At 41.4% G+C, this 23088-nt stretch overlaps 1 protein-coding gene across 10 annotated transcripts in view; it reads right to left on the bottom strand.

Annotated features, from left to right (window-relative positions):
* LOC133663154 (mitogen-activated protein kinase kinase kinase kinase 4-like) overlaps positions 1 to 23088 on the bottom strand; it is a 104290-nt gene that overhangs the window by 18736 nt on the left and 62466 nt on the right. For 3 of the 10 annotated variants that reach the window (XM_062067405.1, XM_062067407.1, XM_062067408.1), the window contains exons 15-24: positions 21673 to 21816; positions 20144 to 20253; positions 16742 to 16920; positions 16565 to 16647; positions 16136 to 16314; positions 11791 to 11896; positions 8574 to 8852; positions 3512 to 3626; positions 3283 to 3450; positions 2338 to 2481 (exon numbers count right to left, since the gene is read on the bottom strand). In XM_062067405.1, coding sequence (XP_061923389.1) covers positions 2338 to 2481; positions 3283 to 3450; positions 3512 to 3626; positions 8574 to 8852; positions 11791 to 11896; positions 16136 to 16314; positions 16565 to 16647; positions 16742 to 16920; positions 20144 to 20253; positions 21673 to 21816 — 1507 coding nt within the window. The remainder of the gene's footprint in view (positions 1 to 2337; positions 2482 to 3282; positions 3451 to 3511; positions 3627 to 8573; positions 8853 to 11790; positions 11897 to 16135; positions 16315 to 16564; positions 16648 to 16741; positions 16921 to 20143; positions 20254 to 21672; positions 21817 to 23088) is intronic. The other 7 variants (XM_062067406.1, XM_062067413.1, XM_062067409.1 and 4 more) reach the window with 4 other exon arrangements.

Below are 23088 nucleotides of genomic sequence, written 5' to 3'. Positions count from 1 at the left end.
ATTGTAACATTTAACATTTATAATAATTGTAACATTTATTTAACATTTATAATAATTGTAACATTTAACATTTATAATAATTGTAACATTTATTTCACATTTATAATAATTGTAACATTTATAATAATTGTAACATTGAAGTTTCTATCATGTAAATAAAGTGATGCATGCAGTGCACCACCACCACCAGCAGATGTCAGTGTGGTGAGCAAAGATCGTTTCCTACTATGAAACTGAGAAGTGACTGATGACATCATTTTACTGACTCACTTTGGCTTTGACTTGAGTCGTGGGTGTGCAATACAGGTGACTGCTATCTGATATCATGATCAGGACATGAGTCGTGTTTGTGCGCGATACGGGTGACTACTACCTGATATCATGACCAGGAGGTTGAGTCGTGTGTGTGATACAGGTGACTGCTACCTGATATCATGACCAGGACGTTGAGTCGTGTGTGTGATACAGGTGACTGCAACTTGATATCGTGATCAGGACGTGGAGACGTGTGCGATACGGGTGACTTCTACCTGATATTGTGACCAGGACGTTTAGTCACGTGTGTGCGATACAGGTGACTGCTACCAGATATTGTAACCAGACATTGAGTCGCATGTGTGATACGGGTGACTGCTACTTGATATCATGACCAGGACGTTGAGCCGTGTGTGCGATACAGGTGACTGCTACTTGATATCGCGACCAGGACATTTAGTCTTGTGTGTGCGATACAAGTGACTGCTACTTGATATCGTGACCAGAAAGTTTAGTCACGTGTGTGTGATACAGGTGACTGCTACCAGATATCGTAACCAAGACATTGAGTCGAATGTGTGAGATACAGGTGACTGCTACCTGATATCGTGACCAGTACGTTGAGTCGTGTGTGTGATACAGGTGACTACTACTTGACATCACGACCATGACGTAGAGTCGTGTGTGATACGGGTGACTACCTGATATCGTGAGCAGGACGTTGTCAGTGTGTGCGATACAGGTGACTGCTACCTGATATTTTGACCAGGACGTTTAGTCACGTGTGTGCGATACAGGTGACTGCTACCAGATATCATAACCAAGACGTTGAGTCGCATGTGTGTGATAGAGGTGACTGCTACTTGATATCGTGACCAAGACGTTGAGTTGTGTGTGTGCGATACAGGTGACTGCTACCTGATAGCGTGACCAGGATGCTGCGTGTGTGTGATACAGGTGACTGCTACTTGATATCGTGACCAGGACGTTGAGTTGTGTGTGTGTGCGCGATGCAGGTGACTGCTACCTGATATCGTGACCAGGACGTTGAGTTGTGTGTGTGATACAGGTGACTGCTACTTGATATCGTGACCAGGACATGGAATCGTGTGTGATACGGGTGACTCCTACCTGATATCATGACCAGGATGTTGAGTCGTGTGTGTGTGCCATACAGGTAACTGCTTCCTGATATCGTGACCAGGACATTTAGTCACGTGTGTGCGATACAGGTGACTGCTACTTGATATCGTGACCAGGACGTTGAGTCGTGTGTGTGTTTGCGATACAGGTTACTGCTACCTGATATCATGACCAGGACGTTGAGTAGTGTGTGTGTGTGCGATACAGGTGACTGCTACCTGATATCACGACCAGGACATGTAGTCACGTGTGTGCGATACAGGTGACTGCTACCAGATATCACAACCAAGACGTTGAGTCGCATGTGTGTGATACAGGTGACTGCTACTTGATGTCGTGACCAGGACGTTGAGTTGTGTGTGTGTGTGATACAGGTGACTGCTACCTGATATCGTGACCAGGACATTGAGTCGCGTGTGTGTGATACAGGTGACTGCTACTTGATATCGTGACCAGGACATTGAGTAGCGAGCATGTGATACGGGTGACTGCTACCTGATATCATGACCAGGACGTTGAGTCGTGTGTGTGTTTGCGATACAGGTTACTGCTACCTGATATCATGACCAGGACGTTGAGTAGTGTGTGTGTGCGATACAGGTGACTGCTACCTGATATCGTGACCAGGACGTTTAGTCACGTGTGTGCGATACAGGTGACTGCTACCAGATATCACAACCAAGACGTTGAGTCGCATGTGTGTGATACAGGTGACTGCTACTTGATATCGTGACCAGGACATTTAGTCTCGTGTGTGCGATACAGGTGACTGCTACCTGATATAGTGACCAGGACGTTGAGTCGCGTGTGTGATACAGGTGACTGCTACTTGATATCGTGACCAGGACATTGAGTAGCGTGCGTGTGATACGGGTGACTGCTACCTGATATCGTGACCAGGACATTGAGTAGCGTGCGTGTGATACGGGTGACTGCTACCTGATATCGTGACCAGGACGTTGAGTCCCTCCAGGACGTCCATCTGCTGGAAGCGTCGTCGGCTGATGAGCGGGTAAACTTTGCCTTGACCGCTGCGATCCAACAACATCAGACCGCTCTCTGTTCCCACCAGCAGGTTCACGCCTACACACACACACACACACACACACACACACACACACGCACGCACACGCACACACACACACACACACACACACACACACACACACACACACACACACACACACACACATGTTTAAGTAATTTTAAAAAATCAGTTTGTTAATTAATTTCAAAATATCAGTTTGTTTATAGTTAAAAAATCCAGTTTGTTTAAATGATTTTAAAATATCAGTTTGTTTAAAAAAATTTAAATATCAGTCTGGTTTAAATAGTTTAAAAAAAAATCCAGTTCGTTTAAATATTTTTTTTAAATCTAGTTTGTTTGAATAGTTTAAAAAAATCAGTTTGTTTAAATCATTTACAAATATCAGTTTGTTAAAATAGTTTTAAAAAAATCCAGTTTGTTTAAGAAGTTTTAAATATTCTGTTTGTTCAAATAATTAAACTGAAAAAATAAATCTAATTTTCTGTATTTTCTATATTTACATAAAACAAATGAGTGTAGCAAAGTGAAAGCTCGTACTAAGCGGGAGTGAGTTTACCCCAGAGTGCGGCACAAAGTGAAAGCTGGTACTAAGCGGGAGTGAGTTTAGTTTACCCCAGAGTGCGGCACAAAGTGAAAGCTGGTACTAAGCGGGAGTGAGTTTAGTTTACCCCAGAGTGCGGCACAAAGTGAAAGCTGGTACTAAGCGGGAGTGAGTTTAGTTTACCCCAGAGTGCGGCACAAAGTGAAAGCTGGTACTAAGCGGGAGTGAGTTTAGTTTACCCCAGAGTGCGGCACAAAGTGAAAGCTGGTACTAAGCGGGAGTGAGTTTAGTTTACCCCAGAGTGCGGCACAAAGGATCTCAGAGTTGAACCTCTTCTTGTATTTGCGGATCTCGGGCGTGTCGCTCTGCGGTCGGGTGTTGACCGGGTTGACGTTGACCACGGAACCTTTGCGGGACGGGTCGGCCCTCAGCGCCTCTGCCAGCCGCGGGTCGTTGGCGTAGCCTAAAGAAAGCTTTTATTGCGGTGTGAAAAAGCCAAAGAAGAAGCGAGTGGCGTGACTTACCGACGTTGTTGAGGGCGCTGCCGGCGGAGGGCGAGACCTGCAGCAGGCGCGGGTCGATGAACGGCGTGAAGGAGGACGAAGACTTGTGCTTCTGCATGTTGTTACTGGACTGACTCTGCAGCAACACACCGCGTCACAACACTGGCAGCACAACAACACTGGCAGCACAACAACATGATGCTCCACACCAGTGCTTCTTCTCAAAGCACCGCGTTGAAGCACGGGAGCCAAGTAGGCCTACGTGTTCATCAAAAGCAAGTACATGTGTGGCCACATTGCACTACGTTTGAACGGTCACACTGTGTTTGGATATCTAGTCAGGGTCTTTAGCAGGTTTGAGAGTCACTGGTGTAGAGGATGCATGCAGGGGCAACATTCCAGGAAGTGCATGACCGAGGACAACAGGTATAAAATATGTATGTGTGTGTGTGTGTGTGTGTGTGTGGGGTTGTGACACACATGATCAAATATATGTGAGGATACATAATGATGTGGTGAGGATCGCTGAAACTGCTTTTATTGAGGGCCACTTGCTAATGATGTCTGCCTCAGAGGGCCGATTCAAACTGTCAAGATATTGGAATGTTCATCCATCATATTCATGTATCATAACAGTCAATATATGCGAATATTGACTGTTATGATACATGAATAATCATGTGTCATATTCATGTATCATATATCATATTCATGTATCATATTTATGTATCATATATCATGTGTCGTGTATCATGTTCATGTATCATGTATGTATCATATATCATCTATCATATTCATGTATTATCATATCATGTATCATAACAGTCAATATATATGAATATTGACTGTTAAGACACATGAATATTCATGTATCATATTCATGTATCGTGTATCATGTATCATATATTGTGTATCATATTCATGTATCATATATCATATTTATGTATTATATATCATGTATCGTGTATCATGTTCATGTATCATATGTATGTATTATATATCGTGTATCATGTATCATATATTGTGTATCATATTCATGTATCATATATCATATTCATTTATTATATATAATGTATCGTGTATCATGTTCATGTATCATATGTATGTATCATATATCATGTATCATATTCATGTATCATATTCATGTATCATATATCATATCATGTATCATATTCATGTATCATATATCATGTATCGTGTATTATATATCATGCATCATATATCATGTATTTTGTATCATATTCATGTATCATATATCATTCATGAATCAAATTCATGTATCATATATCATGTATCATATTCATGTATCATATATCATTCATGAATCAAATTCAAGTATCATATATCATGTATCATTCATGTATCATATATCATGTATCATAGGCTCCAGCACCCCCTGTGACCCCATAAGGGACAAGTGGTAGAAAATGGATGGATGATATCTCATGTATCATATTGATATCATTTTCATGTATCATATATCGTGTATTGTATATCATATTGATATCATATTCATGTATCATATATCATGTATCATATTGATATCATATTCATGTACCGTGTATCATATTTATATCATAATCATGTATCATATTCATGTATCGTACATCATATCATAATCATGTATCATATTCATGTATCATACATCATATCATATTCATGAATTATATATCATGTATCATATTGATATCATATTCATGTACCGTGTATCATATTTATATCATAATCATGTATCATATTCATGTATCATACATCATACCATATTCATGAATTATATATCATGTATCATATTGATATCATATTCATGTATCATCGCTCTCTTCCTCAGTTGACATAGTAAACTATGTTGAGTGATATCATATCTACAGACATGATATGATCATCTGCAGATTGGAAGAAGAATATGTTCAGTCAGAAAATGTTTACAGCTTTTCTTTGCAGGCCACTCTAATATCACAGAACATCACACCATGGGCCTCGTAAAATGATGTGGCATAGAATGAAGTGGCAGAAAATGAAGTGGCATAAAATGATGTGGCATAAAATGAAGCGGCAGGCCAGAAAAATAATACAGCATAAAATGATGCAGTGGGCCGCTTAAAAGGATGCGGCAGGCCACCTAAAATGATGCGGCAGGCCACCTAAAATGATGCGGCGAGACATTTAAATAAAGCATCGAAGCAGCTTAAATAATACGGCAGGCCACATAAATGATGCGGCGGGTGACATAATATGACCACCGGGTCACATGAATCAATACGGCGGGCCACATGAAATGATGCGACGTACCACTTTAAAATGATACATCGGGCCACTTAAAATTACAGGGCGGCCTATATAAAATTATTAATTCAGCAGGACAAATACATTATACAGCAGGACATCAAGTTATGTGGCAGGCCATATAAAATTATGTGGCAGGCCAAGTAAAATGATGCAGCCAGCCACATAAAATTATACGGCAGGACACATCAAATTATGTGGCAGGCCACATAAAAATTGAAAGACAGGCCATTTAAAACGATGCAGCCGAACACAAGAAATTATGCAGCAGGACACATCAAATGATGTGGCAGGCCATATAAATGATGGGGCAGGCCATATAAATGATGTGGCAGGCCATATAAATGATGGGGCAGGCCATATAAATGATGTGGCAGGCCATTTAAATGATGTGGCAGGCCATATAAATGATGTGGCAGGCCATGTAAATGATGTGGCAGGCCATGTAAATGTTGTGGCAGGCCATATAAATATTGTGGCAGGCCATATAAAATATTGTGGCAAGCCACACTAAATGACGTGGCAGGCCCAATAAATGAAGTGGCAGGCAATATAAAGTTATGCAGCAGGCCACATAAACGATGCGGCATATAAAGTGATGTGGCAGGCCACATTAAATCATGTGGTGGGCCAGATTTGGCGTGCGGGCCTTGAGTTTGATACGTAAAGGACGTCTACTACAATGTTGTTATCATCTGAATAGATGACATCATTATGTGAAGGAGTGTAAGAATGAATGATGTCATCAAATGAATACATGACTTTGAATGAATGAATCCATGAACTGATTGACTTTCACTGAATGAATACATGAACAGATTGTCATGGAATGAACGAATACATAAACTGATTGACTTTGAATATATGAACTGATTGTCATGGAATGAATGAATACATGAACTGATTGACTTTAAATCCATGAACTGATTGACTTTGAATGAATGAATACATGAACTGATTGACTCTGAATGAATGAATGAATACATGAACTGATTGTCATGGAATGAACGAATATATGAACTGATTGACTTTGAATACATGAACTGCTTGACTTTTACTGAATGAATACATGAACTGATTGACTTTCACTGAATGAATACATGAACTGATTGACTTTTACTGAATGACTACATTAACTGATTGTCTTTCACTGAATGAATACATGAACTGATTGACTTTGAATGAATGGATACATGAACTGATTGACTTTCACTGAATGCATACATGAACTGGTTGACTTTCACTGAATGAATACATGAACTGATTGTCATGGAATGAATGAATACATGAACTGATTGACTTTGAATACATGAACTGATTGACTTTGATTGAATGCATACATGAACTGATTGACTTTCACTGAATGAATACATGAACTGATTGACTTTTACTGAATGACTATATGAACAGATCGACTTTCACTGAATGAATACATGAACTGAATGACTACATGAACTGATTGACTTTCACTGAACGCATACATGAACTGATTGACTTTCACTGAATGAATACATGAACCGATTGACTTTGAATACATGAACTGATTGACTGTGAATGAATTAGTACATGAACTGATTGACTTTGAATACATGAACTAATTGACTTTTACTGAATGACTACATGAACTGATTGAGTTTGAATACATGAACTAATTGACTTTTACTGAATGACTACATGAACTGATTGACTTTCACTGAATGAATACATGAACTGATTGACTTTGAATGAATGGATACATGAACTGATTGACTTTCACTGAATGAATACATGAACTGAGTGACTTTGACTGAATGAATACATGAATTGATGGAGGTGTAACATAAGTGGGTCAAATCATTTCCTCCAATAAATCTTTTTTTGTGTGCAGAATGAAAGCAATATTGCGTCATCAATCAATAACAGGAAGTGGTGGTCAATATGCAAATGAGGAGGTCTGAGAGTGACAATAACAGGAAGTGGTGGTCAATATGCAAATGAGGAGATGTCAGAGTGACAATAACAGGAAGTGGTGGTCAAAATGCAAATGAGGAGGTCTGAGAGTGACAAAAAAACAGGAAGTGGTGGTCAATATGCAAATGAGGAGATGTCAGAGTGACAATAACAGGAAGTGGTGGTCAAAATGCAAATGAGGAGGTCTGAGAGTGACAATAACAGGAAGTGGTGGTCAATATGCAAATGAGGAGGTCTGAGAGTGACAATAACAGGAAGTGGTGGTCAATATGCAAATGAGGAGGTCTGAGAGTGACAATAACAGGAAGTGGTGGTCAATATGCAAATGAGGAGGTGTCAGAGTGACAATAACAGGAAGTGGTGGTCAATATGCGAATGAGGAGGTCTGAGAGTGACAATAACAGGAAGTGGTGGTCAATATGCAAATGAGGAGGTCTGAGAGTGACAATAACAGGAAGTGGTGGTCAAAATGGAAATGAGGAGGTCTGAGAGTGACAATAACAGGAAGTGGTGGTCAATATGCAAATGAGGAGGTCTGAGAGTGACAATAACAGGAAGTGGTGGTCAATATGGAAATGAGGAGGTCTGAGAGTGACAATAACAGGAAGTGGTGGTCAATATGCAAATGAGGAGGTCTGAGCGTGACAATAACAGGAAGTGGTGGTCAATATGCAAATGAGGAGGTCTGAGAGTGACAATAACAGGAAGTGGTGGTCAATATGCAAATGAGGAGGTCTGAGAGTGACAATAACAGGAAGTGGTGGTCAATATGCAAATGAGGAGGTCTGAGAGTGACAATAACAGGAAGTGGTGGTCAATATGCAAATGAGGAGGTCTGAGAGTGACCTACCTCCATGAGGATGGCCATCTTGTCCAGGGGGCTGTGGGGGGACATGCAGGGGCTGGCCAGGCTGGAGGTGGAGGGCGAGGTGGAGGCGGAGGAGGAGGAGGAGGAGGGGGAGGGGGAGTGATGGCTCTGCTGGATCAGGTCTGGGAGGAGGTGGATGCGGCCCACAAAGCCGTTCCTGTCCGGCTGATGATGATGGTGATGTGCGTGATGGAGGTGATGAAGATGGTGGTGGGGGCTCTGTAGGGCGGGGCCCGCCCTCTTTTTGCCATCCCCTGCGCTCTGGAAGCAGAAAGAGGGCACGACTTTGGGTCCACGCCTGCTCCCGGCGGAGGGGAAGCTGCGGGCCAAAGCCGAGGGCCGGCCACGGTTGCTAGGCTACGGTTGCTAGGCTACGCAGGCAAACAGCAGCTCGTTAGTCTTGTTAGTCCTGCTTTGTGGCCCCGTCAAACTACACATGCGGGACTGGAGACACCTTGCCAGGGAGCTGGAGGGCTTAGGTTGCGCCCTACAAAGTCTTTGCACTCTAAGTACTGACCTTATTCCACACCCCGCTTCACTGTAGTTTTCATCACCAACTAAAAGCGCTAATAGTAGCCAGTCTATGGCAAATCCAATGTAAATTAGCATCAAGCTAATTGAGCCTGGCTTTACGTTGGAGCCTTTTCAGCATATTGGCAAAATAAATCAAAGAAAAATACAATTGTAAAAATGTCATAAATTGTCATAATTGTCACATATAACACAAATTGTGATGGGTTTTTTTCTTCAGTGCAATTATGGGATGTACGGCTCTTTGAAGAGAGTCGGATCTTGAGGAGTCATTCCTTCCAAAGAGCCGTTTAAGAGGCTGGCTCGTTATTAGAATTCATTTTAATTTCAAAGAAACAATCAGTAATATTATTTTATAATAATAATAATAATGTTATACTGTGTTGTGAAATACACAAATAATTAGTAAAAATAAAATGTATTAATGATATAAAAGGTATAAATAAATGTACATTAAAAATGATCAGTTAATACAAATGTGAGTAAGTTTCCTCTCTCTCTATACATATATACTGTATGTATGTGTGTATAAATATATATGTACATATATATATACACATACATACATATATAGTATTATTTTTTGTGTAACAAAAAATATATACATACATATACATAAATATAAACATAGTGATTATATACACACATATATAAATATATATATACATACATATATACACATATATACCTACATATACACACATACATACATACATACACATATGTATATATATACACACACACACATATACATACATATATATACACACATACAGTATACATACATATATATACAAATATACATACATATATATATACACATATACATATATATATTAATACACACATATATACAGTATATACACATATATACATACACACATATACATATACACGTATATACATACACACACATATATATATATATATACGCAGTATATATACATATATATATATATATATACACACGCACATAAATATATACACACATATATACATACATATATACTAGGGATGTCCGATAATATCGGCCTGCCGATATTATCGGCCGATAAATGCGTTAAAATGTAATATCGGAAATTATCGGTATCGTTTTTTTTATCTGTATCTGTATTTGGTTTTTTTTTTTTTTCCAATTAAATCAACATAAAAAACACAAGCTACACTTACAATTAGTGCACCAACCCAAAAAACCTCCCTCCCCCCATTTCTTTCTGTTATCAATATTCTGCTTCCTACATTATATATCAATATATATCAATACAGTCTGCAAGGGATACAGTCCGTAAGCACACATGATTGTGCGTGCTGCTGCTCCACTAATAGTACTAACCTTTAACAGTTAATTTTACTCATTTTCATTAATTACTAGTTTCTATGTAACTGTTTTTATATTGTTTTACTTTCTTTTTTATTCAAGAAAATGTTTTTAATTTATTTATCTTATTTTATTTTATTCATTTTTAAAAAAAAAGTACCTTATCTTCACCATACCTGGTTGTCCAAATTAGGCATAATAATGTGTTAATTCCACGACTGTATATATCGGTTGATATCGGTATCGGTAATTAAAGAGTTGGACAATATCGGAATATCGGATATCGGCAAAAAGCCATTATCGGACATCCCTAATATATACTATTATTTTTTATGTAAAAAAAATGTTTGTAAATAAAAAAGTAGGTCAATCCAAAAGCTGCTAAATTACGTTTCAACTCTGACTCATCTTCTAGTCCAGGTGCCAGTCGGGTGCAGAGTGATGGAAATTGCCCACGCTAAATTAGCACCCGCATAAAAACGACTCCCAAACAAACGACTCACAACTGGGTTCTCGTCGTTCACTTAAAAGAGCCGCTCAAAAGACTCGAATTGTTCGCCAACGTCACGTCTCTAGCGGTATACCTGTTTTGTTGACAAACAAGTACTGCTAGAAATAACAAGTACTGCTAGAAATAACAAGTACTGCTAGAAATAACAAGTACTGCTAGAAATAACGAGTACTGCTAGAAATAACAAGTACTGCTAGAAATAACAAGTACTGCTAGAAATAACGAGTACTGCTAGAAATAACAAGTACTGCTAGAAATAACAAGTACTGCTGGAAATAACAAGTACTGCTAGAAATAACAAGTAGTGCTGGAAATAACAAGTACTGCTAGAAATAACAAGCACTGCTAGAAATAACAAGTACTACTAGAAAAAACAAGTACTGCTAGAAATAACAAGTACTGCTAGAAATAACAAGTACTGCTGGAAATAACAAGTACTGTTAGAAATAACAAGTACTGCTAGAAATAACAAGTACTGCTAGAAATAACAAGTACTGCTAGAAATAACAAGTACTGCTAGAAATAGTTCACATATTTAGTCAAACAAAAGAAAAAGAAGGAAACTAAAGTAAAGGTGTTTGGCTACATTGAGTTAGCGCTTCTAACGTGTGTGAAAGTGCTACCACTAGCGTGCTAAAAGTGACCATGTTTAGGTTGGATGTGCTGACACTATTCTCAGTTTGGCCATATCTGATGAGGACACAATTACATTGTGTTAGCATGTAAGGACAGACAAGACGCATGCAAACATAAAAGGCGGGAATGGAACAAAACTAGACAAGGGAGCGGGGGGGGTGAGAGGTCGCTCGTGCCAAAGGACGACTAGTTTTGTTGTCTACCTGTCGCACCACCAGCGTGCTGTTCTTGCACGGCTCGCCCTCCCCCTCGTCGTGCACGATCATAGTTTTCACCGACTCCGTCTCGCCGTTGCTCAGGCGGGAGGACCTGCGGAGAACAAGGACCAGGTTTTCATTCAGGCGGGAGGACCTGCAGAGAACAAGGACCCGGTTTTCATCCCCAGCACAACATTTGACTTGGTGCCCATCAAAGTGCACACAGAGGCCATGTTTTCCCTGGCTGCCCCAGTGCACTGCTCCTCAATGATTGTCTCTCACGCCCCCCCCCCCTAGGGGACAGCATTCTTTTTTCACGCCCCCCACCCCCTCCAACAAAGTAAATGTTTATTTTTTTTTATCTGTATGTGTCAAGGTAGTTCTCTACCAACACTAAATATTCTACCAAGCTATTGTCTCTCACGCCCCTCCTAGGGGACAGCATTCTTTTTTCACGCCCCCCCCCCTCCGACAAAGTGAATGTTTATTTTTTTTTATCTGTATGTGTCAAGGTAGTTCTCTACCAACACTAAATATTCTACCAAGCTATTGTCTCTCACGCCCCCCCTAGGGGACAGCATTCTTTTTCACGCCCCCCCCCCTCCGACAAAGTGAATGTTTATTTTTTTTTATCTGTATGTGTCAAGGTAGTTCTCTACCAACACTAAATATTCTACCAAGCTATTGTCTCTCACGCCCCCCCTAGGGGACAGCATTCTTTTTCACGCCCCCCCCCCCTCCGACAAAGTGAATGTTTATTTTTTTTAATCTGTATGTGTCAAGGTAGTTCTCTGCCAACATGAAATATTCTACCAAGCTATTGTCTCTCACGCCCCCCCTAGGGGACAGCATTCTTTTTCACGCCCCCCCCCCCCCTCCGACAAAGTGAATGTTTTTTTTTTTTTATCTGTATGTGTCAAGGTAGTTCTCTACCAACACTAAATATTCTACCAAGCTATTGTCTCTCACGCCCCCCCCTAGGGGACAGCATTCTTTTTCACGCCCCCCCCCCTCCGACAAAGTGAATGTTTATTTTTTTTATCTGTATGTGTCAAGGTAGTTCTCTACCAACACTAAATATTCTACCAAGCTATTGTCTCTCACGCCCCCCTAGGGGACAGCATTCTTTTTCACGCCCCCCCCCCTCCAACAAAGTAAATGTTTTTTTTATTTATCTGTATGTGTCAAGGTAGTTCTCTACCAACACTAAATATTCTACCAAGCTATTGTCTCTCACGCCCCCCTAGGGGACAGCATTCTTTTTCACGCCCCCCCTCCGACAAAGTGAATGTTTATTTTTTTTATCTGTATGTGTCAAGGTAGTTCTCTACCAACACTAAATATTCTACCAAGCTATTGTCTCTCACACCCCCCCTAGGGGACAGCATTCTTTTTCACGCCCCCCCCCCCTCCGACAAAGTGAATGTTTATTTTTTTTAATGTCTCTCACGCCCCCAGGGAACAGCATTCTTTTCACGCGCCCCCCCCCCCCAAAAAAATCATGTGTTACCTCACACGCCCCCCCTATGGGACAGCAATCTTTTCACGCCCCCCTCCAACGAAGTGAATGTTGTTTTTTTATCTGTATGTGTCAAGATAGTTCACTACCAACACTAAATAGTCTACCAGGCTATTAGTTCTCACGCCCCCCCCCCTACGGGACAGCATTCTTTTCACGTCCCCCGCCCCCCTCCAATGAAGTGAATGTTTATTTTTGTATCTGTATATGTCAAGATAGTTCTCTACCAACACTAAATAGTCTACCAGGCTATTGCCTCTCACGCCCCCCCTAGGGGACAGCATTCTTATCACGCCCCCCAAAATGTAAGTGTTACCTCTCACGCCACCCCTTGGGGACAGCATTCCTTTCACGCCCCCCCCTCTCCAACGAAGTGAATGTTTATTTTTTTTTATCTCCGTGTGTCACGCCCCCCCTTTCCCCGACACCTCACGGTGCCCCCCAACCCACCCAGGGGGGCCTGCTCCACCATTTAGGAAGCACTGCAAATAAAGGGGCTCTTTGGAACTTGGTAACAGTTTTCTAGGGGACAAACATTGTTCAGTGAATGTTTACTTATTCATCTGTATGTGTGGACTTACCTCTCACGCCCCCCCCCCCCCGCCCCCATACATATCACAGCCCCCCACTATTTAAGAAGCACTACATTAAAGGGGAAGTTTGGAACTTGCTCACAGTTCCATATTTTTAAGAAACATCATTTTTTTCACGCCCCTGACGGTGCCCCCCCTGGAGGTGCCTGCGCCACAATTTAAGAAGCACTGCATTAAAGGGGCTCTTTGGAACAGTTTTCTATGGGACAAACATGTTTCACGCCCCACCTGAAGTGAATGTGTATTTATTTATGAACTTGCCTCTCACGCCCCCCCACCCCCACCCCATTATTTATATTTGAATTAAAGGGCTGTTTGGAACAGTTTTCTATGGGACAAACATTTTTCACGGCCCCCCTGAAGTGAATGTGTATTTATTTATAAACTTGCCTCTCACGCCCCCCCCCCCCATTATTTATATTTGAATTAAAGGGGCTGTTTGGAACAGTTTTCTATGGGACAAACATGTTTCACGCCCCCCCTGAAGTGAATGTGTATTTATTTATGAACTTGCCTCTCACGCCCCCACCCCCACCCCATTATTTATATTTGAATTAAAGGGGCTGTTTGGAACAGTTTTCTATGGGACAAACATTTTCCACGCCCCCCCTGAAGTGAATGTGTATTTATTTATGAACTTGCCTCTCACCCCCCCCTCCATTATTTATATTTGAATTAAAGGGGCTGTTTGGAACAGTTTTCAATGGGACAAACATTTTTCACGGCCCCCCTGAAGTGAATGTGTATTTATTTATGAACTTGCCTCCCCCCCCCCCCCCCCGCCCCATTATTTATATTTGAATTAAAGGGGCTGTTTGGAACAGTTTTCAATGGGACAAACATGTTTCACGCCCCCCCCCTGAAGTGAATGTGTATTTATTTATGAACTTGCCTCTCACCCCCCCTCCATTATTTATATTTGAATTAAAGGGCTGTTTGGAACAGTTTTCTATGCGACAAACATTTTCCACGCCCCCCCCTGAAGTGAATGTGTATTTATTTATGAACTTGCCTCTCACGCCCCCCACCCCCACCCCATTATTTATATTTGAATTAAAGGGGCTCTTTGAAACAGTTTTCTATGGGACAAACATGTTTCACGCCCCCCCTGAAGTGAATGTGTATTTATTTATGAACTTGCCTCTCACACCCCCCCCACCCCCACCCCATTATTTATATTTGAATTAAAGGGGCTGTTTGGAACAGTTTTCTATGGGACAAACCTTTTTTACACCCCCCCTGAAGTGAACGTGTATTTATTTATGAACTTGCCTCTCACGCCCCCCCACCCCATTATTTATATTTGAATTAAAGGGGCTGTTTGGAACAGTTTTCTATGGGACAAACATTTTCCACGCCCCCCCCTGAAGTGAATGTGTATTTATTTATGAACTTGTCTCTCACGCCCCCCGCCCATTATTTATATCTGAATTAAAGGGGCTGTTTGGAACAGTTTTCTATGGGACAAACATGTTTCACGCCCCACCTGAAGTGAATGTGTATTTATTTATGAACTTGCCCCCCCCCCCCCCCCCCCCCCCACAATTATTTATATTTGAATTAAAGGGGCTGTTTGGAACAGTTTTCTATGGGACAAACATTTTCCACGCCCCCCCTGAAGTGCTGAAGTGAATGTGTATTTATTTATGAACTTGACTCTCACGCCCCCCGCCCATTATTTATATCTGAATTAAAGGGGCTGTTTGGAACAGTTTTCTATGGGACAAACATGTTTCACGCCCCACCTGAAGTGAATGTGTATTTATTTATGAACTTGCCTCTCACGCCCCCCCACCCCCACCCCATTATTTATATTTGAATTAAAGGGCTGTTTGGAACAGTTTTCTATGGGACAAACATTTTTCAAGGCCCCCTTGAAGTGAATGTGTATTTATTTATAAACTTGCCTCTCACGCCCCCCCCCCCCATTATTTATATTTGAATTAATGTGTATTTATTTATGAACTTGCCTCTCACGCCCCCCCATTATTTATATTTGAATTAAAGGGGCTGTTTGGAACAGTTTTCTATGAGTGAATGTGTATTTATTTATAAACTTGCCTCTCACGCCCCCCCCATTATTTATATTTGAATTAAAGGGGCTGTTTGGAACTTGCTCACAGTTACATTTTCCAGGGGACAGAATATTTTCACCCCCCCCCCCCCCCCCGCGCTATTATCGCTCACGCTCCCCCACCCCCGCATACGAGGGCCCGCCCCCAACAGCAAGTGCACATACACGGCTCGAGAGTCCTCCGGGCCGGAAGTGGACTCCTCGCCTCCTTCCTGGTCCACCTCTTCGTCGTCGTCTTCGTCGGTGGTGTCCGAGTCCTCGCTGGAGGACGAGTAGTCCGTGACCTTGTTGGGGGGGCGCACGTCGTCCGCCGCCCGCAGCTCCTTGGCTAGCGCCGTCAGGTCCTGCAGGTGCAAGAGAGGTTCGGGGTCAGTTCCCGGCGCAAACAGGAAGCGGTCAGCGAGAAGGCGGGGTTAATCGGCTGGGTCGGCCAATGAGAAGCCAGCGTGAGACGGCGGTCCAACTGCGGGAGGCAAAGTTAGCGCAAAGAAGGAGGAAACATCTAGAAGGTTAGAGGTCACATGACAGTCTTGTTAGTCTCACACACGTCTAGATCTAGTTCTGTCTGCACTAGCACGCCACCCAAAGTCTCACCGCCGGTCTGCTGGGCCTGACCGCCTCCTTCTTCACGCCACCGTCCGCCCTCTGGGGGGCCGAGCCCTCGGACTTAGAGGAGGCTGGTCGGAGGAACCGGAGGGAGGGGGGGGGGCGAGAAAAGTCAGCCGGGTGCTGGTTTTGGAGTGGCGACTTGAGTGTGGTGTGAGCACTCACTGCGGGCCCTCGAGCGCTCCCCGGAGCCACAGTGAGAACCAGCCTGAGAGCTGGAGTTGCTGGAGGAGCTGCTGGAGGAGCCGGAGCCGGAACCGGAACCGGAGCCGGAGCCGGAGCCAGGGCCGGAGCCGGGAACCATCTTCTCCACGCGCTCCCACAGCAGCCGAGGCTCGGCGCTGCTGTCCAAAGACACGGCACAAAATAAAGCAGCTGCTAGTAACTAAAGCTGCTCAGTACTTGGCCTGCAGCTAGTGCCATCTAGTGGAGTTGCTAGTTAGTAAAGCTGCTCAGTATTAGAGTGCAGCTAGTGCCATCTAGTGGAGTTGCTAGTTAGTAAAGCTGCTCAGTATTAGAGTGCAGCTAGTGTCATCTAGTGGAGTTGCTAGTAACTAAAGCTGCTCAGTACTTGGAGTGCAGCTAGTGCCATCTAGTGGAGTTGCTAGTTAGTAAAGCTGCTCAGTATTAGAGTGCAGCTAGTGTCATCTAGTGGAGTTGCTAGTAACTAAAGCTGCTCAGTACTTGGAGTGCAGCTAGTGCCATCTAGTGGAGTTGCTAGTTAGTAAAGCTGCTCAGTACTAGAGTGCAGCTAGTGCCATCTAGTGGAGTTGCTAGTAAATAAAGCTGCTCAGTATTAGAGTGCAGCTAGTGCCATCTAGTGGAGTTGCTAGTTAGTAAAGCTGCTCAGTATTAGAGTGCAGCTAGTGCCATCTAGTGGAGTTGCTAGTTAGTAAAGCTGCTCAATATTAGAGTGCAGCTAGTGCCATCTAGTGGAGTTGCTAGTTACTAAAGCTGCTCAGTACTTGGAGTGCAGCTAGTGCCATCTAGTGGAGTTGCTAGTTACTAAAGCTGCTCAGTATTAGAGTGCAGCTAGTGCCATCTAGTGGAGTTGCTAGTTACTAAAGCTGCTCAGTATTAGAGTGCAGCTAGTGCCATCTAGTGGAGTTGCTAGTTACTAAAGCTGCTCAGTACTTGGAGTGCAGCTAGTGCCATCTAGTGGAGTTGCTAGTTACTAAAGCTGCTCAGTACTTGGAGTGCAGCTAGTGCCATCTAGTGGAGTTGCTAGTTACTAAAGCTGCTCAGTACTTGGAGTGCAGCTAGTGCCATCTAGTGGAGTTGCTATTTACTAAAGCTGCTCAGTACTTGGAGTGCAGCTAGTGCCATCTAGTGGAGTTGCTAGTTACTAAAGCTGCTCAGTACTTGGAGTGCAGCTAGTGCCATCTAGTGGAGTTGCTAGTTAGTAAAGCTGCTCAGTATTAAAGTGCAGCTAGTGCCATCTAGTGGAGTTGCTAGTTAGTAAAGCTGCTCAGTATTAGAGTGCAGCTAGTGCCATCTAGTGGAGTTGCTAGTTACTAAAGCTGCTCAGTATTAGAGTGCAGCTAGTGCCATCTAGTGGAGTTGCTAGTTACTAAAGCTGCTCAGTACTTGGAGTGCAGCTAGTGCCATCTAGTGGAGTTGCTAGTTACTAAAGCTGCTCAGTATTAGAGTGCAGCTAGTGCCATCTAGTGGAGTTGCTAGTTACTAAAGATGCTCAGTATTAGAGTGCAGCTAGTGCCATCTAGTGGAGTTGCTAGTTACTAAAGCTGCTCAGTACTTGGAGTGCAGCTAGTGCCATCTAGTGGAGTTGCTAGTTACTAAAGCTGCTCAGTACTTGGAGTGCAGCTAGTGCCATCTAGTGGAGTTGCTAGTTAGTAAAGCTGCTCAGCACTTGGAGTGCAGCTAGTGCCATTTAGTGGAGATGCTAGTAACTAAAGCTGCTCAGTACTTGGAGTGCAGTTAGTGCCATCTAGTGGAGATGATAGTTACTAAAGCTGCTCAGTACTTGGCATGCAGCTAGTGCCATCTAGTGGAGTTGCTAGTTAGTAAAGCTGCTCAGTACTTGGAGTGCAGCTAGTGCCATCTAGTTGGGTTGCTAGTAACTAAAGCTGCTCAGTACTTGGTGTGCAGCTAGTGCCATCTAGTGGAGATGATAGTTACTAAAGCTGCTCAGTACTTGGCCTGCAGCTAGTGCCATTTAGTGGAGATGCTAGTTAGTAAAGCTGCTCAGTACTTGGCATGCAGCTAGTGCCATCTAGTGGAGTCGCTATTTACTAAAGCTGCTCAGTACTTGGAGTGCAGCTAGTGCCATCTAGTGGAGTTGCTAGTTAGTAAAGCTGCTCAGTACTTGGAGTGCAGCTAGTGCCATTTAGTGGAGATGCTAGTAACTAAAGCTGCTCAGTACTTGGAGTGCAGTTAGTGCCATCTAGTGGAGATGATAGTTACTAAAGCTGCTCAGTACTTAGCATGCAGCTAGTGCCATCTAGTGGAGTTGCTAGTTAGTAAAGCTGCTCAGTACTTGGAGTGCAGCTAGTGCCATCTAGTTGGGTTGCTAGTAACTAAAGCTGCTCAGTACTTGGTGTGCAGCTAGTGCCATCTAGTGGAGATGATAGTTACTAAAGCTGCTCAGTACTTGGCCTGCAGCTAGTGCCATCTAGTGGAGATGATAGTTAGTAAAGCTGCTCAGTACTTGAGTGCAGCTAGTGCCATCTATTGGAGTTGCTAGTTAGTAAAGCTGCTCAGTATTTGAGTGCAGCTAGTGCCATCTAGTGGAGTTGCTAGTTAGTAAATCTGCTCAGTACTTGGTGTGCAGCTAGTGCCATCTATTGGAGTTGCTAGTTAGTAAAGCTGCTCAGTATTTGAGTGCAGCTAGTGCCATCTAGTGGAGTTGCTAGTTAGTAAAGCTGCTCTGTATTTGAGTGCAGCTAGTGCCATCTAGTGGAGTTGCTAGTTAGTAAAGCTGCTCAGTACTTGGCGTGCAGCTAGTGCCATCTAGTGGAGTTGCTAGTTAGTAAAGCTGCTCAGTATTTGAGTGCAGTTAGTGCCATCTAGTGGAGTTGCTAGTTACTAAAGCTGCTCAGTACTTGGAGTGCAGTTAGTGCCATCTAGTGGAGATGATAGTTACTAAAGCTGCTCAGTACTTGGAGTGCAGTTAGTGCCATCTAGTGGAGATGATAGTTACTAAAGCTGCTCAGTACTTGGAGTGCAGTTAGTGCCATCTAGTGTAGATGATAGTTACTAAAGCTGCTCAGTAACTTGGCATGCAGCTAGTGCCATCTAGTGGAGTTGCTAGTTACTAAAGCTGCTCAGTACTTGGAGTGCAGCTAGTGCCATCTAGTGGAGTTGCTAGTAACTAAATCTACTCAGTACTTGGTGTAAAGCTAGTGCCATCTAGTGGAGTTGCTAGTTACTAAAGCTGCTCAGTACTTGGAGTGCAGCTAGTGCCATCTAGTGGAGTTGCTAGTTAGCTGCTAGTTGGAGAGGAGCGACTAGAGACACCCTGCGGTTCACGGAAGCTCGCCGGCTCTGACGATCCGTAACGTGCGATGGCGCTCGCCAAGATAAAGGTGGGGGCGTGGCTTCAGTTACCTGCCGGCGTTGCGCTTCACAGCTTGACCGCTGCGTGGCGTGTTGCCATGGCGACGAGGCGAGTCCCGCCTCGGCAACACTGGCGACCTGGGCGTCGTCCTGACGGGGACCTTTTGTGATGAAAGCATGAGTGATTGACACGTGACAACACAAGCAGCTGGGGGGGGCAGGAGAAGATGTCAGGGGGGGCGTGAGAGGCAAGGGACTTCCTGTAATTAAGTCTCTTTTCTCTCTGGAACCTTCCACAAGTCTGCAGCATCCTTTCACCTGTTATCATCATTTCAAGCAGTATTTACATAGTAGTATCATCATTTCAAGCAGTATTTACATAGTAGTATCGTCATTTCAAGCAGTATTTACATAGTAGTATCATCATTTCAAGCAGTATTTACATAGTAGTATCATCATTTCAAGCAGTATTTACATAGTAGTATCATCATTTCAAGCAGTATTTACATAGTAGTATCATCATTTCAAGCAGTATTTACATAGTAGTATCATCATTTCAAGCAGTATTTACATAGTAGTATCATCATTTCAAGCAGTATTTACATAGTAGTATCATCATTTCAAGCAGTATTTACATAGTAGTATCATCATTTCAAGCAGTATTTACATAGTAGTATCATCATTTCAAGCAGTATTTACATAGTAGTATCATCATTTCAAGCAGTATTTGCATAGTAGTATCATCATTTCAAGCAGTATTTGCATAGTAGTATCATCATTTAAAGCATTACTTTATTTAATTTCATCAGTGTTTAACTTAATTAAATAATAATTAAAAGTAAATACAAGTTGGTAAGATAAATAAAAAAAGGCAATAAATAAATTATACTAAATAAATAATTCAAATTTTAGTACTATTTATTATTTTTATGTAATTTTTTTGACAATTTCAACAATCAAAACCAAGCAAGTAACAAAGATTTTTTTTTTTTTAAATTTTTTAGCAACGGATATTGTAAAACTTTTTAAAAATCACAGTCTTTTCACAATTTTTTCAACAATTACTTATAGAAACATTGAAATTTCCAAGGACTAAAAAAAGCTCCACTTTCCTACAAATGCGCTAGCTTGATGCTACTAAACATTGGCTTTCCTACTGATTAGCATTAGCCGGTTCACACGGCGACTTGAAACTACAACCAAGATGCACGCTGCAATCAAACAGCTGCGGCAAAATAAGTACAATACTTACAGTATTAACACTTTTTAGGGCGCGACGACGACTAGATTCAGCAAAGACTGGAGTGACCCGCCCACATAAAGGACACACTACCGCCATCTTGCAACGTGATGTAATACTTGCCAATGAGACTCAGAGATGCGATACAATTGTCTCATTTTCAAATGTTGCCATAAAAAATGACATTTTTATTATTAAACATCATTTTAATAATACTGAAAATTGGTGCAAGTTGGATTCTGGTACCGATTCCCCGATATTGTCTACGTATTCTTCCGCCGCCCACACAAAACTAGTTCCTAAGTCTTTGGGTGCAGTATTGATAAATCATGTGGTTTACCTGCGCCTCCACAGGCCGGCTCATGGCCTCCGTGTTCCCGTTGGGGTACGACGACTCGGAGCGCGGCGGCACCGGGGGCTGGACCGCTTTGCTTTGTGCCGCCTGAGGAGAACCTTGGATGTTCTTCCGGTACCGCTCGTCAGCCTGATGGACACACACACACACACACACACACACACACACACACACACACACACTTAAATAAATGATTGTCTTTTGAGAGACAATAATTAAAAAATAAAATAAAATGTCAAAAAAATATTTGCCTGAGTAGCTGGACAGGACAAAAGAAGGGAATTTTTTAAACTTTCTAAAGTCATAATCTTTGTTTTTTCAATAATTAGTTATTAATAAAATATATCCAAGTATTTAACCTGTAATAAAATATTGGGGGCATTAAATCTTATGGTATATTTTTATGTTTTTTAACAAGTGACAGACAAAACCGAGCTAATAGTATTAAACGTGTATTATTTTTATTAGACATTTGATATTTTGTATTAAATCTATTCATGTTTTGAAGTACTTTCAAAATAATTGTTGTGAACAAAAATATTACTAATTTAATTTTAGTCGTATTAAATATTGTTATGGATATTTTTGACAAGTTCAACAATCAAAACCAAACTAATATATATATATATTTTTTTTATTATTGTCTTTTGGAAGGGAATTTTTAAAACTTTCTAAAATCAGTCAGTTTTTTCAACAATTAATTATTTATATATATATATATATATATATAAACAAATTAATATATTTAATTTGTATGAATATCTTAAAAAATATTAGGGGCATTTAATCTTATGGTATGTTTGTATGTTTTTTAACAAACACATTTTTTTTTTTTTACAAATTTAATTCTAGTAATATTTACTATTTTTTGACAATTTCAACAACATATTCTTCTTTTAAAATCGTTTTTTGAAACAGAAATTGTAAAACTTTTAAAAGTCAGTCTCTGTTGTTTCAACAAGTATTTATAAAAATATATCCACATATTTAATTTTTATTATCCATCCATTTTCTACCGCCTATTCCCTTTGGGGTCGCGGTTAATTTTTATTAATACGTTCAAAATAGTTATGTCATTTAATATTAATATATATTTTTATGAGCTGATAGAAATTAATATGTATTATTTTTATAAAGACATTTGATGTTGTTTAGTATATTAATTTCATGTTTACAATCACTTTCAAAATAATTATTTTTGAACAAATTATTTAATTTAATTTTAGTAGTATTTTACATTTTATGGACATTTTTCACCAATCAAAATTGAGCTACTAACATTTTGGGGTTTTTCACGGAAATTGTTGATTATTTTAAAGACAAAGTCAACTATTAATTATAGAAATACATCGATCCATTTAATTTCATTGAATATGTTTAAAAATAATTAGGTCATTGTAT

This window comes from Entelurus aequoreus, linkage group LG13 (assembly GCF_033978785.1).
Source record: "Entelurus aequoreus isolate RoL-2023_Sb linkage group LG13, RoL_Eaeq_v1.1, whole genome shotgun sequence".
Taxonomy (NCBI): Eukaryota; Metazoa; Chordata; class Actinopteri; order Syngnathiformes; family Syngnathidae; genus Entelurus; species Entelurus aequoreus.
This window is presented reverse-complemented; position numbering and strand designations above follow the sequence as displayed.